Raw genomic sequence first — 19,640 nt, 5'->3', positions numbered from 1 at the left:
AGTCTTCTTTACTTCCATCAGTATAGCAGACCATTTTATTGAAATTCCCACAGGCTGATGGGTTTCTCAGACATGTACTTGAGTGACACCATAAAGGAATCTACATAATCAAAACTGACCTTTGGTTAGGTCACCTGAAGTGGATTTTTTGTGTGTTCATGTTTACGTATTCAAGGTCAGACTCCAAATCACTCAAAGTAGGAAGGTTGGAGGGGAACGCTGAAGGTTTACAGAAGACGATTCACAAGGCCTTTCAGTCTGAAGGTCGAATGAACTTTAGACAGTCTTGGGACATTGAAAAAGAGCATAAGAATATAAAGGGTTGGATTTTTGGCTTTCCAGATTTCGAGGCGCTAATCGCGACGGGGTGGTCCAGATACCGCCTGAAAATAGTTTGCGCCTTCAACTGGAAATTTCAGCAAAAAATGAGGATCCACGATCGGGGGTGTTAAATCAGGCATTACACAATGGACTTTGTGCGCCCTAGATGAAAATCACGGCGATAAAAGAGGCAGCCATTTTGCGCATGCACAGTTGCGTTTTTGTTTTCCTGGACACAGACGTTATTTCAGGGTGCGGCAGCTTCCTCCTCGCATGCACAGATAACTCGCCTGACTTCTGGCACTTCTGCAGAGATGGAGCAGCAGGAGGCCAGGCAGCGAGCTAGTCGTTTTTCAACAGAGGCTGCTGAGGCCTTAGTCCACGCAGTGGAGAGGAGGTGGACATCACTCCATCTGGTTGGGGGAGGGAGACCACTGCCAACAATTTTCAAATGGATATGGCGTGAAATTGCCCAGGAGGTGTCTGCGGCAGACATGGTTGCCAAAACTGGCACCCAATGCCGGAAAAAGTTCAACGATCTTACCAGGGTCACAAGAGTGAGTACCCTTCATATTTATGTATGCCTGATATCCTTCTAACACGAATGTCAGACACTATGTGAAGTCTTTCATGTCCATGCCCATTCTCAAAGCCTGTGGTGTGGATTTCAAAATGCATCAGAAGCTGAAGGCTGACTTCTCCAGCCATTGCCTCTTAATTAAGGATGCACATACCCTCTTGTTCCCGAATCATTGAGAACCTTTCTCACAATATATTCCCACTGTTGATATGGGTTTCATAAAGATCACCTGTAGCCTCTATGCTACGCCCCTCTCACCAATCGCTCACAAAGCTCATGCAACATCCACACAGATTTAAGTGAAAACATTTGCACATCCACACAGTCTCAGCTATTGAACTATGGTAGGCAAATGTGGCACAACAGGTGTCCCCTTTATGAACCCTTCCTATTTTTCTCATTACAGGCGAAGCTGTCACACAACAGGCATGAGCAGTGCTGGACAGGCAGGGGTCCGCCTCAGATCCTGGACTTAACAGAGGTGGAGGAACAGGTGTCTGCCCTCATTGGAGCACCAGCTCAGACAGTTGCTAGGGGCAATGCTGAGTCCTCTTTGGATAGTGAGGGTTTGTAAATGAATTGCGCGACTGATGTGACTTAATTGAGACGTATTATGAAGTGGCGTGGGGCCTTCATATGTACATGTACAATGCCACCTTCCTGCTATCACCCTGCCCCCTTCCCTGCTGCTAACCACACATCTGTTGTTTTCTGCTTGCAGAAGAACAGCCACAATCACGACAGGCGCCCAGGGAGCCATCGACATCTGGCCTTGGGGGAGATGATGAAGCATGCGATGAGACTGCAATGCCTGAGCCGCAGAATCCACCAGTTGGCCTGTCGCAACAAAGCACATCTGGATTTGAGTCGTCGGAGGCTCCTGACCCCCGTCGCCTACAGCAACGTGCAGTGAGGGGGAATCTCGGAGGCCAGCTCTCCGGAGAGTGAGTCGGCAAAGTAGGTCTGCTCAACAACAGGCAGACATGAAACTGGACTTGGTGGAAATGTCCAGGGACAACACATGCATGCACCGTGAGCTCCTGGCCGCATTGGGTCGGATCCCAGAGAGCACTGACAAACTTTCTGCGACTGTTGCAGAGGCAACGTCACGAATTGTCAGTGCAACTCAGCACTCCAGCGAGGCTATCATTCCCCACTTCGGAGGAAGGTGGCTTCCAGCAGCGACAGGGGCATTCCAGAGTGTATGGTACGTGCCATTGATCACGTTGCAGCATCGATCGAATCGCAGGCACAAGCTACGCTACAGCTTGGTGATGTGATACAGTCGATGACGAGTGCCATCCTCTGTCCAACGCGGCAGGGATGGTGCCGAAGCAGACCAGCATGTTGTGGAGACATATTGTGCTCCGGACGTTGAGGCCCAGCCTCGTCAGGATGACAGCATTCCGGCTCCCACCACGGACTCTCCAACCATGCACCCTACATTGGTGGCTCGGGTGTGTACAGTGACTGCTTCCGCCGATGATGAGGCGCAGCTGTCTGCAGCCGGGCCTTCCAGGACCAGAGCTGGTCCGGGGCATCCTCGTATGCCATCTGCATCACTAATACAACAACCCTCAAGCAGCCTTGCTTTGGCACTCAGGCCTCATTGAGGAAGAGCAGCAGGCGTGGGAGGGGGATGAAGGGAAGGGGTGCAAATGTCAGGCCAAGTCCCATGAGGCTGTAAAGAGAGGACAGGCAAGGGAAGTGAGGTAACTCTTGAGGTTTCAGAAATCTTCTGCTCTTAGTCTACATGGAATTTGTCACCAGTTATCATCAATATCTCTTTAGTGCAAGCATTCAGTGCTTTTTAGTTTTATTTAACACTTGCATTGAGGAGTGTAGAATGATTCTTCTTGCTAATCAGTGAATGGTGCTGAATGACCTTATTTGGTTTTCTTATGCTTGGTCTGCTCTTTCATCTTGTTCTGAGTAATTCGTGAAACACCATGTAGCCATTCCCTAACTGTTATATATTTAAACCTGTAAACACCTTGTTTAACCACCAGAGGACTCATCCCCTGGAGTCCAAAGGGATCCCTCAATCCCTTGGGAGCACCTGTACATAAGGAGGCCTCACAGGCTTGAGAGGCACTCTGGAGACCTGAATAAAGGACTACGGTTACACATTACTTTGAGCTCACAGTATCTAGTCAGATTCTTTATGCAAGACACAACAACTGGCGACGAGATACAGATAACAAACCCCACCGCAACAATGTAGAGAACAGTGGGCATCCTGGAGAAATTTTCGGAGGGAGATGATTGGGAAACCTTCGTGGAGTGACTCGACCAATACTTCGTGGTCAACGAGCTGGAAGGAGAAGGGAACGCTGCCAAATGAAGGGCGATCCTGCTCACCGTTTGCGGGGCACCAACGTATGGCCTCATGAAAAATCTGCTTGTTCCAGCGAAACCCACAGAGAAGTCGTACGATGATTTGTGCACACTGGTCCGGGAGCATTTAAACCCGAAGGAAAGCGTTCTGATGGCGAGGTATCGGTTCTACACATACAAGAGGTCTGAAGGCCAGGAAGTGGCGAGCTATGTCACCGAGCTAAGATGCCTTGCAGGACATTGCGAATTTGAAGGACACTTGGAGCACATGCTCATGGACTTTTGTGCACTTGACATTGGCCATGAAGTAATACTTCGCAAACATTTGACTGTCGAGACCCCAACCTTGAGTAAAGCCATAGCGATAGCCCAGACGTTCATTGCCACCAGTGACAATACCAAACAAATCTCTCAGCACACGAGTGCTGTTGCAAGTACTGTGAACAAAGTAATGTTGTTTTTGAATCGTAACATACAGGGCAGAACTCACATGCCTGCAGTTGCACATCCGCAGATGTCTCAGAGGCCACCATCAAGGGTGGTGAATGCAAGGCCATTAACACCTTGTTGGCGCTGCGGAGATGATCATCGCTTCCATTCATGCCGCTTCAAAGGATGCGTTTGCAAGGGCTGTGGAACAATGTATGTGCAGGCGAACTGCAAACCTTGCTAATCCAGCAAGCCACCATGTTGCAGAGGAGTTCAGATCTACGGATGATCACGACAAACCAAAGCCTCAGACTGAGGAGGTAGAGGTATATGGGGAGCACACATTTACCACAAAGTGTCGCCCGATAATGCTGAAGGTTGAATTAAATGGACTCCTGGTGTCCATGGAGCTGGACACAGGCGCGGAGGCCTCAAGGCCAGTCCTGACTCCCATTCGCACTAAACTGAGAACTTACACAAAGGAACTTATTCCAGTAATCGGCAGTGCTACCGTAAAGGTCTTCTATGATGGAGCGGTGCACAAATTACCACTCTGGGTGGTACCGGGCTATGGATCCACGCTGTTCGGCAGGAGCTGGCTGGGAAAGATACGCTGGAACTGGGACGACGTCCAAGCGCTCTCGTCCGTCGACGACACTTCATGTGCCCAGGTCTTAAACAAGTTCCCCTCGCTGTTTGAACCAGGTATCGGGAAGTTCCAAGGAGTAAAAGTGCAGATCCATTTGATTCTGGGGGACGATCCATCCATCACAAGGCGGGAGCGGTTCCATACATGATGAGGGGGTGGAGATCGAGCTGGACTGGCTGCAACGAGAGGGCATCATTTCGCCGATCGAATTCAACGATTGGGCCAGCCAGATTGTTCCAGTCCTCAAGGAAGACGGCACCGTCAGAATCTGTGGTGATTACAAAGTAACTATCGATCGTTTCTCCCTGCAGGATCAATACCCGCTACCAAAGGTAGCCGACCTATTTGCGACACTGGCGAGAGGAAAATTGTTCACGAAGCTGGACTTGACCTCAGCCTACATGAAGCAGGAGCTGGAGGAATCATCGAAGGACCTCACCTGCATCAGCACGCACAAAGGTCTCTTCATTTACAACAGATGCCCGTTTGGGATTTGACAAGCCGCGGCGATATTCCAGAAGAACATGGAAAGCTTGCTGAACTCGGTCCCGCGCACCATGGTCTTCCAGGACGACATTTTGGTTACAGGTCGGGACACCGTCAAGCACCTGCACAACCTGAAAGAGATTCTTAATCGTGTGGGGCTCAGATTAAAACGCTCGAAGTGCGTTTTCCTGGCCCCTGAAGTGCAGTTCCTGGGGAGTAGAATCGCGGCGGACGGCATCAGGCCCACCTATTCGAAGACGGAGGGCAATCAAGAACGCACCGAGACCACAGAACGTGACGGAGCTACATTCGTTTCTAGGATTCCTGAACTACTTTGGTAACTTCTTACCGGGTCTTAGCACACTGTTAGAACCACTGAACTCTTTACTGCGTAAAGGAGATGAATGGGTATGGGGTAAAAGCCAAGAAATTGCCTTTGAGAAAGCTAGAAAACTGTTTGAGCGTATGATCCATGTAAGTGTTTGGTACTAGCATGTGATCCGTCGTCATACGGTGTCGGGTGTGTATTGTAACAAGCTAATGAATCTGGGAAATTGCAACCGGTTGCTTATGCATCCAGAAGTCTGTCTAAGGCTGAGAGGGCCTACAGCATGATCGAAAAAGCGTTAGCGTGTGTTTATGGGATAAAGAAAATGCATCAAAATGTTTGGGTTCAAATTTGAATTGGAAACCGACCATAAGTCACTTATATCCCTCTTTTTTGAAATTAAGGGGATAAATATGAATGCATCGGCTCGCATCCAGAGATGGGTGCTCACGTTATCCGCATACAACTATGCCATCCACCACAGGCCAGGCACAGAAAACCGCCGATGCTCTCAGTAGGCTGCCATTGCCCACCACAGAAGTGGAGATGGCACAGCCTGCAGATTTAGTAATGGTAATGGATGCATGAAGAGAGTGAGCAATCACCTTAACGTTACCGCCCGACAGATTAGAACCTGGACGAGCCAGGACCCCTTACTGTCCTTAGTAAAAAAAAAACTGTGTGCTCCTCAGGAGTTAGTCTAGTGTCCCAGTAGACTTGCAGGAAGAAATAAAGCTGTACCAGCGGCGCAGAGATGAAATGTCCATACAGGCATACTGCTCCTATGGGGTAATAGGGTAGTGGCGCCAAAAAAGGGCAGGGACACTTTCATTTGTGACCTCCAAAGTACCCACCCAGGCATTGCAATGATGAAAGCGATAGCCAGATCCCATGTGTGGTGGCCCGGTATCGATGTGGACTTAAGAGTCCTGCGTGCACAAATGTAACACATGTTCACAGTTAAGCAATGCACCCAGGAAGGCGCCACTAAGTTTATGGTCCTGACCCACCAAACCGTGGTCCAGGATCCATGTCGACTATGCAGGCCCATTCTTGGGAAAAATGTTCATTGTGGTTGTAGATGCATACTCCAAGTGGATTGAATATGAGATAATGTCGGCAAGCACGTCCGCTGCCACCATTGAAAGCCTGCGGGCCATGTTTGCCACGCACGGCCTTGTGAGTGACAATGGCCCATGCTTCACCAGTGCCGAGTTCAAAGAGTTCATGACCCGCAATGGGATCAAACATGTCACTTCTGCCCCGTTCAAACCAGCGTCCAATGGTCTGGCACAGCGAGCAGTGCAATCAAGCAGAGTTTGAAGAGGGTAACTGAAGGCTCACTGCAGACTCGCCTATCCCGAGTCCTGCTTAGTTACCGCACAAGACCCCTCTCGCTCACTGGGGTTCCCCCTGCTGAACTGCTCATGAAAAGGGCACTTAAGACAAGGCTCTCATTAGTCCACCCTGATCTACACCAACAGGTAGAGAGCAGACAGCTTCAACAGAATACATATCATGATCACGTAAATGTGTCTCGCGAAATTGAGATTAATGATCCTGTATGTGTGTTAAACTATGGACAAGGTCCCAAGTGGCTTCCCGGCACTGTCGTGGCCAAAGATGGGAATAGGGTGTTTCAGGTCAAACTTTCAAATGGACTCACCTGCTGCAAACACTTGGACCAAACCAAACTCAGATTCACGGACTATCCAGAACAACCCACAATAGACTCTACTTTTTTCGACCCTCCAACACACACACACGGCAACCGACCCAGCAGTTGACCACGAAGCGGAACCCATCACCTGCAACAGCTCAGTAGGATGCACAGCAGCCCAGCGAGGGCCCAACAAACGACTCACCAAAACCAGCATTTGCACCGAGACATTCAACCAGGGAAAGGAAAGCCCCAGATCGACTCACACTGTAAATAGTTACACTATTGACATTGGGGAGGGGGGGGGGGGGGGCGGGGGGAAGTGTTGTTATAGATGTAAGCCTGCAAAAACCTTGCTTAACTACCAGAGGGCTCATCCCCTGGAGTCCCAAGGGATCCCACAATCCCTTGAGAGCACCTGTACATAAGCATGCCTCACAGGCTGGAGAGGCACTCTGGAGACCTGAATAAAGGACTACGGTCACACATTACTTTGAGCTCACAGTATCTGGTCAGATTCTTTATGCAAGATACAACACTAACAGTGTGTCTTGTGAACATGAGGAAAATGTTTAGGGGATGAGCATGTTATGTAAAGATCTTGAAGGTCAGTGATTGTGAATAAATATTTTCATTTTGCACAATATTTATAGGCTTAACTAGGTGTTGATCCAAATAGGGAGATGCTGACGGTTGTGATGCAGGTGATATATTGCAGTAATCAGTGGTGAATGGGATAGCATATACTCAAAGCCCAGCTGGGGGACACTATTTTGGAAAGTAAAATTCCAATTTGTGCCATAGTCCCTTGCATGTTAGAGGTCTCATTTTACCGGTTTTATTTGCTGTCTACATGGCTGTCTAGGAAATGTAAAATTGGTTGCACATACTACCATAGAAGCACAGCTTATCTTTTCCTGATAAGCACAGCTTAGAATATTTTGCCGTGATAATTTGGACTGATATTGGGCCAGAATTTGCTGGAGTGGGACATCTCGTAGCATGCCTAGTGAGTTTGATCTTTTTCCTAACCCTTCAGCTCAAAAACATTTTGTGCCACAAATTGCTGGAAGTGGGAATTAATTAACGGCATGATGAGGTCAACGGGGCATCTGGGACCTTGGTGAACGACAGGACCAATAGTCTATCTCCTTAACCAATGAAGTTTAAGGCTACAAAAAGAAACAGAGCAAATGTAGAAGGAAAGCAGATGAATTAAGAGTCAAATTATATACAGAACGAGAAAGAGAGAGGGGCAAAAAAGATTGGATTAAGAGTGAGAGAAAAGAAAGATTCAAAAAGGGGAAAAAAAATTAAAATTTTGAAAAAACCTCCAGTAACAATTTACTACCTGCAGGAATGAGACTCCAGTTTTAATTGTTCTCTTTCTTGGCCAGAGTGGTTGAGTGGCATTGCAAGAACATAAATCAAATCACTAAGAGTCCCTACGAGGTGAAATACCAGCCCTAACTTTCTGCTGCAAGTTTAATTCGTTTTTATGGAGCCAATCCAGCAATGTCATGGGGCGGTTGATGGCGAGTTCCCGCTTTCGCGAGGCTGGTGGCTGAGCGGCATAAATCGGCCAGCAATTTGTGGTGATTCACAACTCACATTGTATCGCTTCATCGCCACAAATTATGGGATTTTTTTTTTTCTTCTTTTAAACACACTAATAACAGCATGCGTCTTTAGCTCTGTTATTTTGCCAGCAAATTCTGGCCCAATACCTAGAGGCACATAGTCTATTGTTAACGGATGTCAATTATCAAATCTTCTCACAAACTTGAAAAAGTAAACATGAAAACCTGGACAGGCTAGATAAATTAATAAAATATTTGAAACTTTGATTATTGAAGACTGAACATTTGGCTCCTCACATTGGATCATCCAGCACTAAATTTGGGTTAATGAATCTTTAGCTCTGGAAAAATGAACAGATGCAATAGAACAGGATCTGGCGGTTTATACAATGTAGGAGTAGGAGACCATCCACTGACATTTCCATGCATCGTTTTGGACACATTTTCCCAGAACCCATCAAGCAGTATGGTAATTCATATGGTTTGGGGAATGAAGTACGACGATGTATTTTTATAAATATAATGTTGCAAATTTACAAAAGGAGAAAAAGTACTGTACAAAATTAAAATCACTACTTTTATTTGTATGCGGCAAAAAAAGTTCATCATCAAAAGCACAACGAAACAATAACCTGTATGTGATTTAAAAGAACACATACAATAACATGAATGGTTCAGTTATAGCTTGAAGCCTAAAGAAGACAGGGCATGAATTTAGTATTAGGTAGCATTTTATTGCTATTGGTTATAAATGTCACTAGTATTTTGCCTAACTAAATATTTTGAAAAGAAAAGCAACACTACAGGGAGGGTCAGGAGCAGAATAATAGCTGCAACATTAGAGCACTGGTTTTCCAACTAGAAGAGCCTCAACCTTTGAATCCCACACTTAATTGGCATATGCCAATAAGTTCCTCTTTTGCCCTGTTTCGAAGTTGCTTTGCAAATTAGTGAGTCTCTAATTTCTTGGTTCAGAGACTTCCTGACAGGAGGAGGTAGTCATATCATCTAAAGCTTTGCAGCAGAGCTTTTTAAATATAATTTTCCGCTTTTATTTTATTTTTTAAACCAGAAAATCAACTATCCTGCCTGCTATTTGTTATCAACATTTAAATGGCATTTGGATACTTATGAGATCATCTTGTACAGTCAGAGAGCGTAACAGAGTGAGCAGAATAAATTGATATGTCCGTCTCAAAGTGGTATCTGTCGTATTACTCCATCCTTTCAAGGATGAATGGCTCAAGCTCTATCTAGTGAGCAGGTAGATTCGCTGCAGTAAACTTTTGTTTTTGCACTCCCGGCACAGAGGATTTACATGCCATTAATGCACATCAGAAGTGAAGGACTGCATAGCCTAACTGATTTTGCACCCATTAACTTTAATGGCCCAAAAAATCTGATTATCTCCATTAACGGGTGGATTATCCTCCGCATTTGAATTCAAGTAAGTGATGCTTTGTGCCAAGAGTACAAAAGTGGAAAATTACCCCGACTGGGTTGTAAAGATTACTGTGGAACAGCACAAGTAGTAATTATTTATTGTGCTTTCACTTCAAAGTAATGGCATCAACTTGGGAGATATCATTACTGTGTTGTGGCATTGTATGTTTTTAACGCAGTGTTTGGAAACTGCCGTAAACTGAGCAAACCAGTTCAGGTGATCAGGGATGGCAATTTGGATCACTTAGGCTCAATATCATGAATGAGAAGATTAAAAATTGAAAGGATATTCTATAACAAAAACACTTTGTGGCATAATACTTTGCTTAAATACACAAATCTTTAAAAGAAATCAGTGTAATTTTGAAAAGGACACAAGACTTTTTATGTTCCTCTGATCAGCTGGGCTTCCTGAAATACAGGAAAGCTGCAAAGCTGAAACATCAATAGCTGGCAAATAACATTTTCTAGCTGCTCAAAGAACAAATACACTGACAAGTGCTCAATTAATGCTCTGACCATGGACGTTATACATTCCAAGACATCTAACTATTTTGGGGCAGAGAGCATTCTAAATCCTTTAATTCTAATGCTAAATAAACTTCAGAAAGGAGATGGGCTTATTACAGAAATGTACCCAAATAACTTTGTAAAGCAGATGTCCTGAATAAGATTGTTCAGCATACAAAACAGAGAACAGTACCATTAATTAAAATACATTAAAAAAAAATGTACTGAACTATGTTTACCTATCTAAACCTCTCTTATAGAAACTAAGCCAGGTCACTTAACAGAGACAACAAGGACATGTGGACTAAAATTGATTTATGATTAGTAAATACCACTGAAGTCTCTTCTGAAATTAGTTGATTAATATTGCTACTATTACAGAGCATTATTACTTAACATTTGACTGCATCAAACATTATTGCAAAATTTTAAAAAAATATTTCAGCTGCTGACAGCAGTCAAGAGAAGAAAACATTTAAAGTCCAATAGGAATGGCAAGATAAAATAAAACAGGAAACTAAATGCAAATACCAAAAATAGCAATATAATGTTGTACATATAATAAAAAAAGACAAGGGTCACAATTGTTAGTGCTTCATGACCAATTGGTTAAGGAATTTAGAGATGATTTTAATTCTCATCATGCAGTATTGATAGGAAATGCCATAAAATGTCATCAAGCCAGAGGAAAGGAATTGGCACTTACCTGAAGAGTGCAAGGCTCAGTGACCACAGTACCAACGGTTTCCTCAGCTCAAACTTCGCTCGTTGTTTCATCAAGTGTCGACCTCCGAATATAAATGCAGCATATAGAGCTGAATACAAGAAAGATTTCTTCCTAAAAATAACACAAAAAACTCCATTAGTGCAAGTGCAAGTTAGGAGAAAATGCGGGGCTGAAACAACAGCATTTAAACTTTCTTTTGTCTGCAAATATCAACATACTTCCGAGGATCCCTGAATTAACTTTTAAAAGAAACTATACACTCCTGATAATTCAATTTTTTTTTGCACTAAAATGAATTATCCAATCATTTGAATTCAGCAATTTTGTATCAGGAGTCGACTGCAGTGTCAGCTAACCAAAGTAAAAACTGTCATTGCAGAAAATTTTATTTTTATTGGTATACAGCAACATAACATACTGATCAATCAACAAAGAGAGAAATATACAAATAAAAATATACAACACAGAATTCTCGAGTCACACGATCTGATGGCAATTGGTAACAGCAACCAGTGAAGGGTAGAAATCCAATGATCTCTCAGTCCATTCGCCTCGCACCCACGCTCCCCCGGCCCCCGCCCAGGTTCACTCACTTATGGGATAACATTACTTACCTTAAAATTCAAATTATTTTTTCAAAAGCAACTCAAGATCCACAATAGGAAATACTTCCAGAAGATCGCTCAAAGCATTTTCGAGGGATACTACGGCCTCGAAATTGGGTGGTTTATCGTAGAATCATTGACATATACGGCACAGAAGCAGGCCAATTTTATACGCCTCAATAAAGTGTCCCCACAGCCTCCGCTGTTCCAAAGAAAACATAGCTAAAATTCTCCAGTCTTGGCAAATCTCCTCTGTATCCTCTCTAGTGCAATCACATCGTTCCTGTAACATGGTGACCAGAACTGTACACAATGCGTAATTAGTGTTTTGTACAGTTCAAGTATAACATCCCTGCTCTTATATTCTATGCCTCGGCTAATAAAGGAAAGTAGTCCATATGCCTTAACCGCCCTACCTACCTGTCCTCCTACCTTCAGGGATGTGTGTGTTGTGTATCTGTAAAGCATGCACTCCCACGTTCCGCCACTAGGGAGTGCATCCCCTGAAGTCCCAAGGGATCGCAGCATCCCTTGGGAGCACTGAAAATAAGCCGGCCCCCAAGGCCTGTTCCTCACTCTAGAGTGTCTTAATAATGACTGAGGTCACTGTTACTTTAATCTCCCTGTATGCAGTCTCATCTCTGTTAGGAACACAACAACTGGCAACGAGTATACGAATCCAACAAAGATGCAGCAAACTTTGGGCATCCTGGAGAAGTTCTCGGAGGGTGAGGACTGGGAAGCCTATGTCGAATGGCTAGACCAGTACTTTGTAGCCAACAAGCTGGACGGAGAAGGAATCGCTGCAAAAAGGAGAGCGGTCCTCCTCACAGTCTGCGGGGCACCGACCTACAGCCTCAGGAAGAATCTTCTGGCTCTGGTGAAACCCACAGATAAGTCGTATGAGGAGCTGTGTACACTGGTTCGGGAGCATCTTAACCCGAGGGAGAGCGTGCTGATGGCGAGGTATCGGTTTTACACATGCCAGCGATCTGAAGGTCAGGAAGTGGCGAGCTACGCCGCCGAGCTAAGGCGACTTGTAGGACAATGTGAGTTTGATGGCTACTTGGAGCAAATGCTCAGAGACTTTTTTGTACTGGGCATTGGCCACGAGACCATCCTACGAAAACTTTTGACTGTAGAGACACCGACCCTCAGTAAGGCCACTGCGACAGCACAGGTGTTTATGTCCATCAGTGATAACACCAAACAAATCTCTCAGCACACAAGTGCTAGCAATGTACATAAATTAACTGGAACTGTGTTTGCGAGCAAAAATGTACAGGGCAGAAACCACGAGTCTGCAACTGCCAGCAGGTCTCAGGTGACCCAGATGACTCAGAGTCCGCAACAAAGGATGAATGCAAGGCAATTCACACCATGTTGGTGGTTTGGAGGCATCCATTCAGCCTATTCATGCCGCTTCAAAGGGTATGTTTGCAATGGGCCACCTCCAACGAGCTTGCAGACGAGCTGCAAGTGCTGCAAAACCTGCTAACCTCCACGTGGCAGAGGAAGATCGGTCCATGGTGGATCAAAGAAATTTTGAGTCAGAGAGAGGAGGCAGATGCTGAAGTACACGAGGTGCACACATTTTCGACAAAATGTCCACCTATAATGCTAAATGTAAAATTGAATGACTTACCCGTAGCCATGGAACTGGACACTGGCATTAGCCAATCCATCATGAGTAAAAAGATGTTTGAGAGACTGTGGTGCAACAAGGAACTCAGACCAGCCCTGAGCCCCATCCACATGAAACTGAGAACGTACACTGTCATGTATGTAACCACAATGTAACACCACTGTATTGCTGTATACACTCAACCTAGATGCACACCTTGACCATAAAGGGTGAACTTGTGGGAGACACTCCTTACCTGATCTCACAGGTATAAAAAGGAAGGTCCCACGCAGGGTCATTGTCTTTGGAGTCCTGTGAATAAAGAGTTAAGCTCACAGAGTGACCTTGTCCCCAGAAGGTGCCTCGTGTGGTTTCATACTGTAGAGTAAGGACTTTACATACACCAAAGAACTTATCACTGTCCTGGGCAGCGCCATGGTCAAGGTCATCTACGAGGGCACGGTGCACGAACTGTCACTCTGGATTGTCCCGGGCGATGGCCCCACACTGCTTGGAAGGAGCTGGCTGGGCAAAATCCGCTGGAACTGGGATGACATCCGAGCGCTATCACATGTCGATGAGGCCTCATGTACCCAGGTTCTTAACAAATTTCCTTCCCTTTTTGAGCCAGGCATTGGAAACTTTTCCGGGGCGAAGGTGTGGATCCATTTGGTCCCAGAGGCACGACCCATTCACCACAAAGCGTGAGCGGTACCTCATATGATGAGGGAGAAAGTGGAAATCGAGCTGGACAGGCTGCAACGCGAGGGCATCATCTCCCCAGTGGAATTCAGCGAGCGGGCCTGCCCGATTGTCCCAGTACTCAAAAGTGATGGCACGGTCAGGATTTGCGGCGATTACAAAGTCACTATTAATTGTTTCTCATGACAGGACCAATACCCGCCAGCTAAGGCAGACGACCTATTTGCGACGCTGGCAGGAGGCAAGACATTCACCAAGCTCGACCTGACTTCGGTCTACATGAAGCAGGAGCTGGAGGAGTCTTCGAAGGACCTCACCTGCATCAGCACGCACAAGGGACTGTTCATCTACAACAGCCGCCCGTTTGGAATTCGGTCGACTGCAGCGATCTTCCAGAGAAACATGGAAAGCCTACTCAAGTCGGTACCACGCACGGTGCTTTTTCAGGACGACATATTGTTCACGGGTCGGGACACCGTTGAGCACCTACAAAACGTGGAGGATGTCCTCCAGTGACTGGATCGCGTAGGGCTGCGGCTGAAGAGGTCGAAATGCGTCTTCATGGCAAAGATCACGGCGGACGGCATTCGGCCCACAGACGCCAAGACAGAGGCTATCAGGAACGCGCCCAGGCCACAGAACGTCATGGAGCTGCGGTCGTTCATGGGACTCAACTATTTTGTTAACTTCCTACCGGGGTTAAGCACCCTCTTAGAGCCCCTACATGTGTTATTGCGTAAAGGTGAGAACAAGTAATTGCTTTTGAGAAAGCCAGAAACATTTTATGCTCCGACAAGCTGCTTGCATTGTATAACCCGTATAAAAGACTCGTGCTAGCATGTGACGCGTCGTCGTACGGAGTCGAGTGTGTATTACAATGGGGAAGTTGCAACCTGTCGCCTATGCTTCAAGGAGCTTGTCTAAGGCCGAGAGGGCCTACAGCATGATTGAGAAAGAGGCATTAGCGTGTGTGTTCGGGGTAAAGAAAATGCATCAGTACCTGTTTGGCCTCAAATTTGAGTTGGAAACCGATCACAAGCCCCTCATATCCCTGTTCACTGAAAACAAGGGGATAAATACTAATGCCTCAGCCCGCATACAAAGGTGGGCACTCGCGCTATCAGCATATAACTATACCATTTGCCATAGGCCAGGCACCGAGAACTGTGCGGATGCTCTCAGTCGGCTACCATTGCCCACCACGGGGGTGGAAATGGCGCAGCCTGCAAACTTGTTGATGGTGGCACAGCCCGCAGACTTGTTGATGGTCATGGCCATCAATCATCTGTCACGGCCCGCCAGATTAGGACTTGGACCAGCCAAGATCCTCTGCTGTCCCGAGTAAAAAAAACTGTGTACTGCATGGAAGCTGAGCCAGCATCCCCGTTGAAATGCAAGAGCTAATCAAGCCGTTCCAGCTGCGCAAAGACGAGCTGTCCATTCAGGCAGACTGACTGTTGTGGGGTAACCGCGTAGTGCTACCCAAAAAGGGCAGGGAGACGTTCATTTCTGATCTCCACAGCACACACCCGAGAAAGCGATAGCCAGATCCCACGTGTGGTGGCCCGGTATCGACTCTGACTTAGAGTCGTGTGTGCTCAGTTGAGCAACACTCCCAGAGAGACACCACTAAGTTTGTGGTCCTGGCCCTCCAGACCATGGTCGAGGATCCAGGTCAACTATGCGGGCCCGTTTCTCGGTAAAATGTTCCTGGTAGTGGTGGATGCTTTTTCAAAATGGATTGAATGTGAAATAATGTCGGGAAGCACCGCCACCGCCACCATTGAAAGCCTGAGGGCCATGGTTGCCCCCCACGGCCTGCCTGACATACTAGTCAGTGACAACAGGCCATGTTTCACTAGTGCCAAATTTAAAGAATTCATGACCTGCAATGGGATCAAACATGTCACTTTGGCCCCATTTAAACCAGCCTCCAATGGGCAGGCAGAGCGGGCAGTACAAACCATCAAACAGAACCTTAAACGAGTCACAGAAGGCTCACTCCAAACCTGCCTGCCCCGAGTACTGCTCAGCTACTGCACGAGACCCCACTAGCTTACAGGGGTGCCCCCGGCTGAGCTACTCATGAAAAGGACACTTAAAGCCAGAGTCTCGCTGGTTCACCCCAATCTGCATGATCAGGTAGAGAGCAGGCGGCAGCAACAAAATGTAAACGATGGTCGCGCCACTGTGTCACGGGAAATTGATCTGAATGACCCTGTGTATGTGCTAAACTATGGACATGGGCCCAAGTGGATTGCAGGCACGGTGATAGCTGAAGAAGGGAGTAGGGTGTTTGTAGTCAAACTAGACAATGAACTAATTTGCAGAAAGCATCTGGACCAAACGAGGCTGCGGTTCACAGACTGCCCTGAACAACCCACAGCAGACACCACCTTTTTCGAGCCCACAACACACACCCAAAGGATCAACGACACCACCCCAGACCAGGAAACTGAATCCATCACGCTCTACAGTCCAGCAAGGCCAGGCTCACCCAGCAGCCCTGCAGGGCCAACAACACTCCAGCCCAGCGACGGCACAGCCAACACACCAGAACAAACATTGATACTGAGGCGGTCCACCAGGGAAAGACATGCTCCCGACCGCCTCACCTTGTAAATAGTTTTCACTTTGACTATTGGGGGGAGTGACATTGTGTATCTGTAAAACATGCATTCCCATGTTCCACCACCAGAGAGTGCATCCCCTGAAGTCCCAAGGGATCCCAGCATCCCTTGGGAGCACTGTATATAAGCCGGCCCCTAAGGCCTGTTCCTCACTCTGGAGTGTCTTTTTAAAATCACTGTTACTTTAACCTCGCTGTGTGCAGTCTCATCTGTGTTAGGAACACAACATTGTGGACATGCACTCCAAGGTTACTTTGTTCCTCTACACTTCTCAGTATCTCACCATTTATTGTGTAATGAAGAGGATTGTAGGGCTGGAGGAGGTGAGATCGGGAGAACTAGGCCATGAAGAGATATGAACACAAGGATGTTTGAGGCGTTGCTGAACCGGGAGCCAGCACAGGGGTGATGGGAGAACGGAACTTGGTGAGAGTTAGGACACGGGCAGCAAAGTTTTGGATAAACTCAAGTTTACGGAGGGTAGAAATTGAAAGCTTTAAAAGGTTTATGATCTTGGATAAAACACAAATTATTTGCAGCTTTTTCATTAATATAAAACCATTAGAAGACCTTTCATCACCTTTTCTCCCCAAGTAACACTTTTTATATGAAAGAGAAACTTTATTTTGGTAATAATGCACTTCTTTTCCAATGTGAAAAAATGATATTCACTAAATTAAGTAACAGGCAGGTGTATAGAATGCAAGGTACATTTTATCCCTCTAACTGGGTATAAACCATATTCAGGTTTGAGTTTTATAATGCCTACTACACCGTATGAAGCACCTGGTATTAGAAATGGAAACAAATCATTCCCAATTACAACATATAATGGGAATGATTATTTCCATTTCTGTATAGTATTTTGAAATACAGTACTCCATTGTAAATTCATCATACAGCTCTGCCCATTTTAAAACCAAGACTGACAAATCTCTCACAATGTTTAATCTAACACAAGAAGTAGAAATAGGCTATACATTTTTCAGTTTCTTTTTGGATTTCTGCAGTATAATTGTATTAAAAGGGGAAAAACATCTCACTAAACCACTCAATTAAAAAAAAACAAAGTATGGTAATTTTTCTTTAACGGGCCATGTACAGTAAGCAGTCCAAATCATTGTACGCTAAATACACGCTTCATTTGCCCAAAAGCTTTTTGTTTTAACTTCCAAATACAAGCTGGCTTCTAAGGCTTTGGGCTGAATATTAGGCTTTTCTGTTTTCGGGTGAAAACGGAGGCGGAGCGGGAAAGTTACTGGCTGGGAATAGTTTGCGCTTTGTTGTGGAAGTTTAGGCATCTTGGTCTTGTGTCAGGGGGCATAGCGCTAAGGGAGGCGTTGTATCCTTTTCGTGAACTGAAATGCTGGGCCGGGCGCACTCAGAGGCCTGGGGTGGGGGGGGGGGGGGGATCTTAAAAAAAAACACAAAAACATTCCCAAAACATTGCCCACGCCACAACACAAATCGCTAAAAAAATTTAAAAAACACTCACGCTTACCTTTGGATTACTTTACCTTCCTCTATGCCGCCGGCTATGTTGGACTGCACTGATTTCCCAAGCAGTCATCTTGGGGGCACTTCTGGGCAGACGGATTGGGGAAAATCAAAACTACTGCCGGTGTTGTAACCAGGGGCGTTGCACACACAGCGCAGCTCTTCCAATGCCGCCGCAAAACCGGACCGGAGGATTGCGACGGGGCACAGAAGACCTCAACTCCGCCTTTCACGCCGCTCCGGGGCGAAACCCAGAGCGCAAAGGACCGCAAAATCCAGCCCTTTATATCAAATGCACAGTACTCTTCCACTTAATCACTTAAACACTAAACCAACTTTTATGTATTTGAAAAAGTAAAAGCAGATTCTAAATATGCCAACAAGTGAAGTACTCTGACACAACCCCCAACCCCCCCACATACATACAATAGTTCAGATTAGTTGTGATTACCTGCCAATCATTTTACCCACTGATCTAAAACTGGAATTTCAGAATTGAGTACGTGATCTATTTGAGTGAGCGCAAACTTACCTCACATTTGTTAACTTTAAGTAAAAGCTTCCATCTCCTATTAACAACGGATAATGTAGGTGTACAAAAACCCCCGACCCTGGCCTTTGATCTTCCGTCTGGCCTCCAATCTCTCCCCACCCACCCTCCCCCCGCCCCGCCCCAAAGCTCTGGATCCAGATCTATCCTCTGGCCTCAAATTTGCCTTCTGACCTCCCATCTTCCATCTCCCCGCCCCTCCAGCCACCGGTCTTGCCTCTGACCTCCGATACCCCACCTTGTTCCAGAACTCTATCTCCCCCCCGCCAACCACCTCCCTCCAGCCATTTCGATTCCTGTTGCTCGTCTCTCCGCTCTCCGACTGCGACCTGATGCTGAAGGCCTACTGCCCGACAGCCTCTTAATCTGGCTGGCTGCGGCTGGGAAACGGAGATTAAAAAATGCCAATCAGGATCTGCCATTAAGTTCTTCTAGGTTTCCCGACCTCAAAGCAGCCCAACTACTCCCTCCCCACCTCCAAGCGAATATCCAGCCCAAAGTGTTTGAAAACCAGAACTCAAGTAGTGCAAAGAATTTCAAAAGTTCCAGAACTCATTCTACCTGTAAAATTTTATTCTGCACATCCTAAACATCTCCGCTTCTCTACACCTCTTTCCTCTTTTAAGACACTCCTTAAAACCCACCTCTTTGACCAAGCTTTTGGTCATTTGCCTCAATATCTCCTTTTGTGGCTCAGTGTCAAATTTTGCTTTGTTAACGCCTTGGGACATTTTACTACATTGAAAGTGCTATATAAATTCAAGTTGCTATTGTCACCTTCTGAAACACTATTTGATAATACAAATAAAATACAAATATAAATGATCTAAAACAGCGACAATATTAGTATATTATATTGTATATCAGGATTCATTTACAGGTGCAAGTTACCATCAAATACGCACAGTAAAAATGGTAAAATAAAGTGGCATGAAACAATTGTAAAAACAAAATGTATTACAGGGAAGATAGGTCAGACATC

The 19,640-nt window shown here is 45.9% G+C and overlaps 1 protein-coding gene across 3 annotated transcripts in view; it reads right to left on the bottom strand.

Annotated features, from left to right (window-relative positions):
• The window catches only part of elovl6 (ELOVL fatty acid elongase 6), a 208,445-nt gene that overhangs the window by 62,186 nt on the left and 126,619 nt on the right, over positions 1–19,640 (bottom strand). For all 3 annotated transcript variants that reach the window (XM_070871267.1, XM_070871278.1, XM_070871274.1), the window contains exon 2: positions 11,030–11,161. In XM_070871267.1, coding sequence (XP_070727368.1) covers positions 11,030–11,161 — 132 coding nt within the window. The remainder of the gene's footprint in view (positions 1–11,029; positions 11,162–19,640) is intronic.

The sequence above is a fragment of the Pristiophorus japonicus genome, chromosome 2 (assembly GCF_044704955.1).
Source record: "Pristiophorus japonicus isolate sPriJap1 chromosome 2, sPriJap1.hap1, whole genome shotgun sequence".
NCBI classification, from domain to species: Eukaryota; Metazoa; Chordata; class Chondrichthyes; family Pristiophoridae; genus Pristiophorus; species Pristiophorus japonicus.
This window is presented reverse-complemented; position numbering and strand designations above follow the sequence as displayed.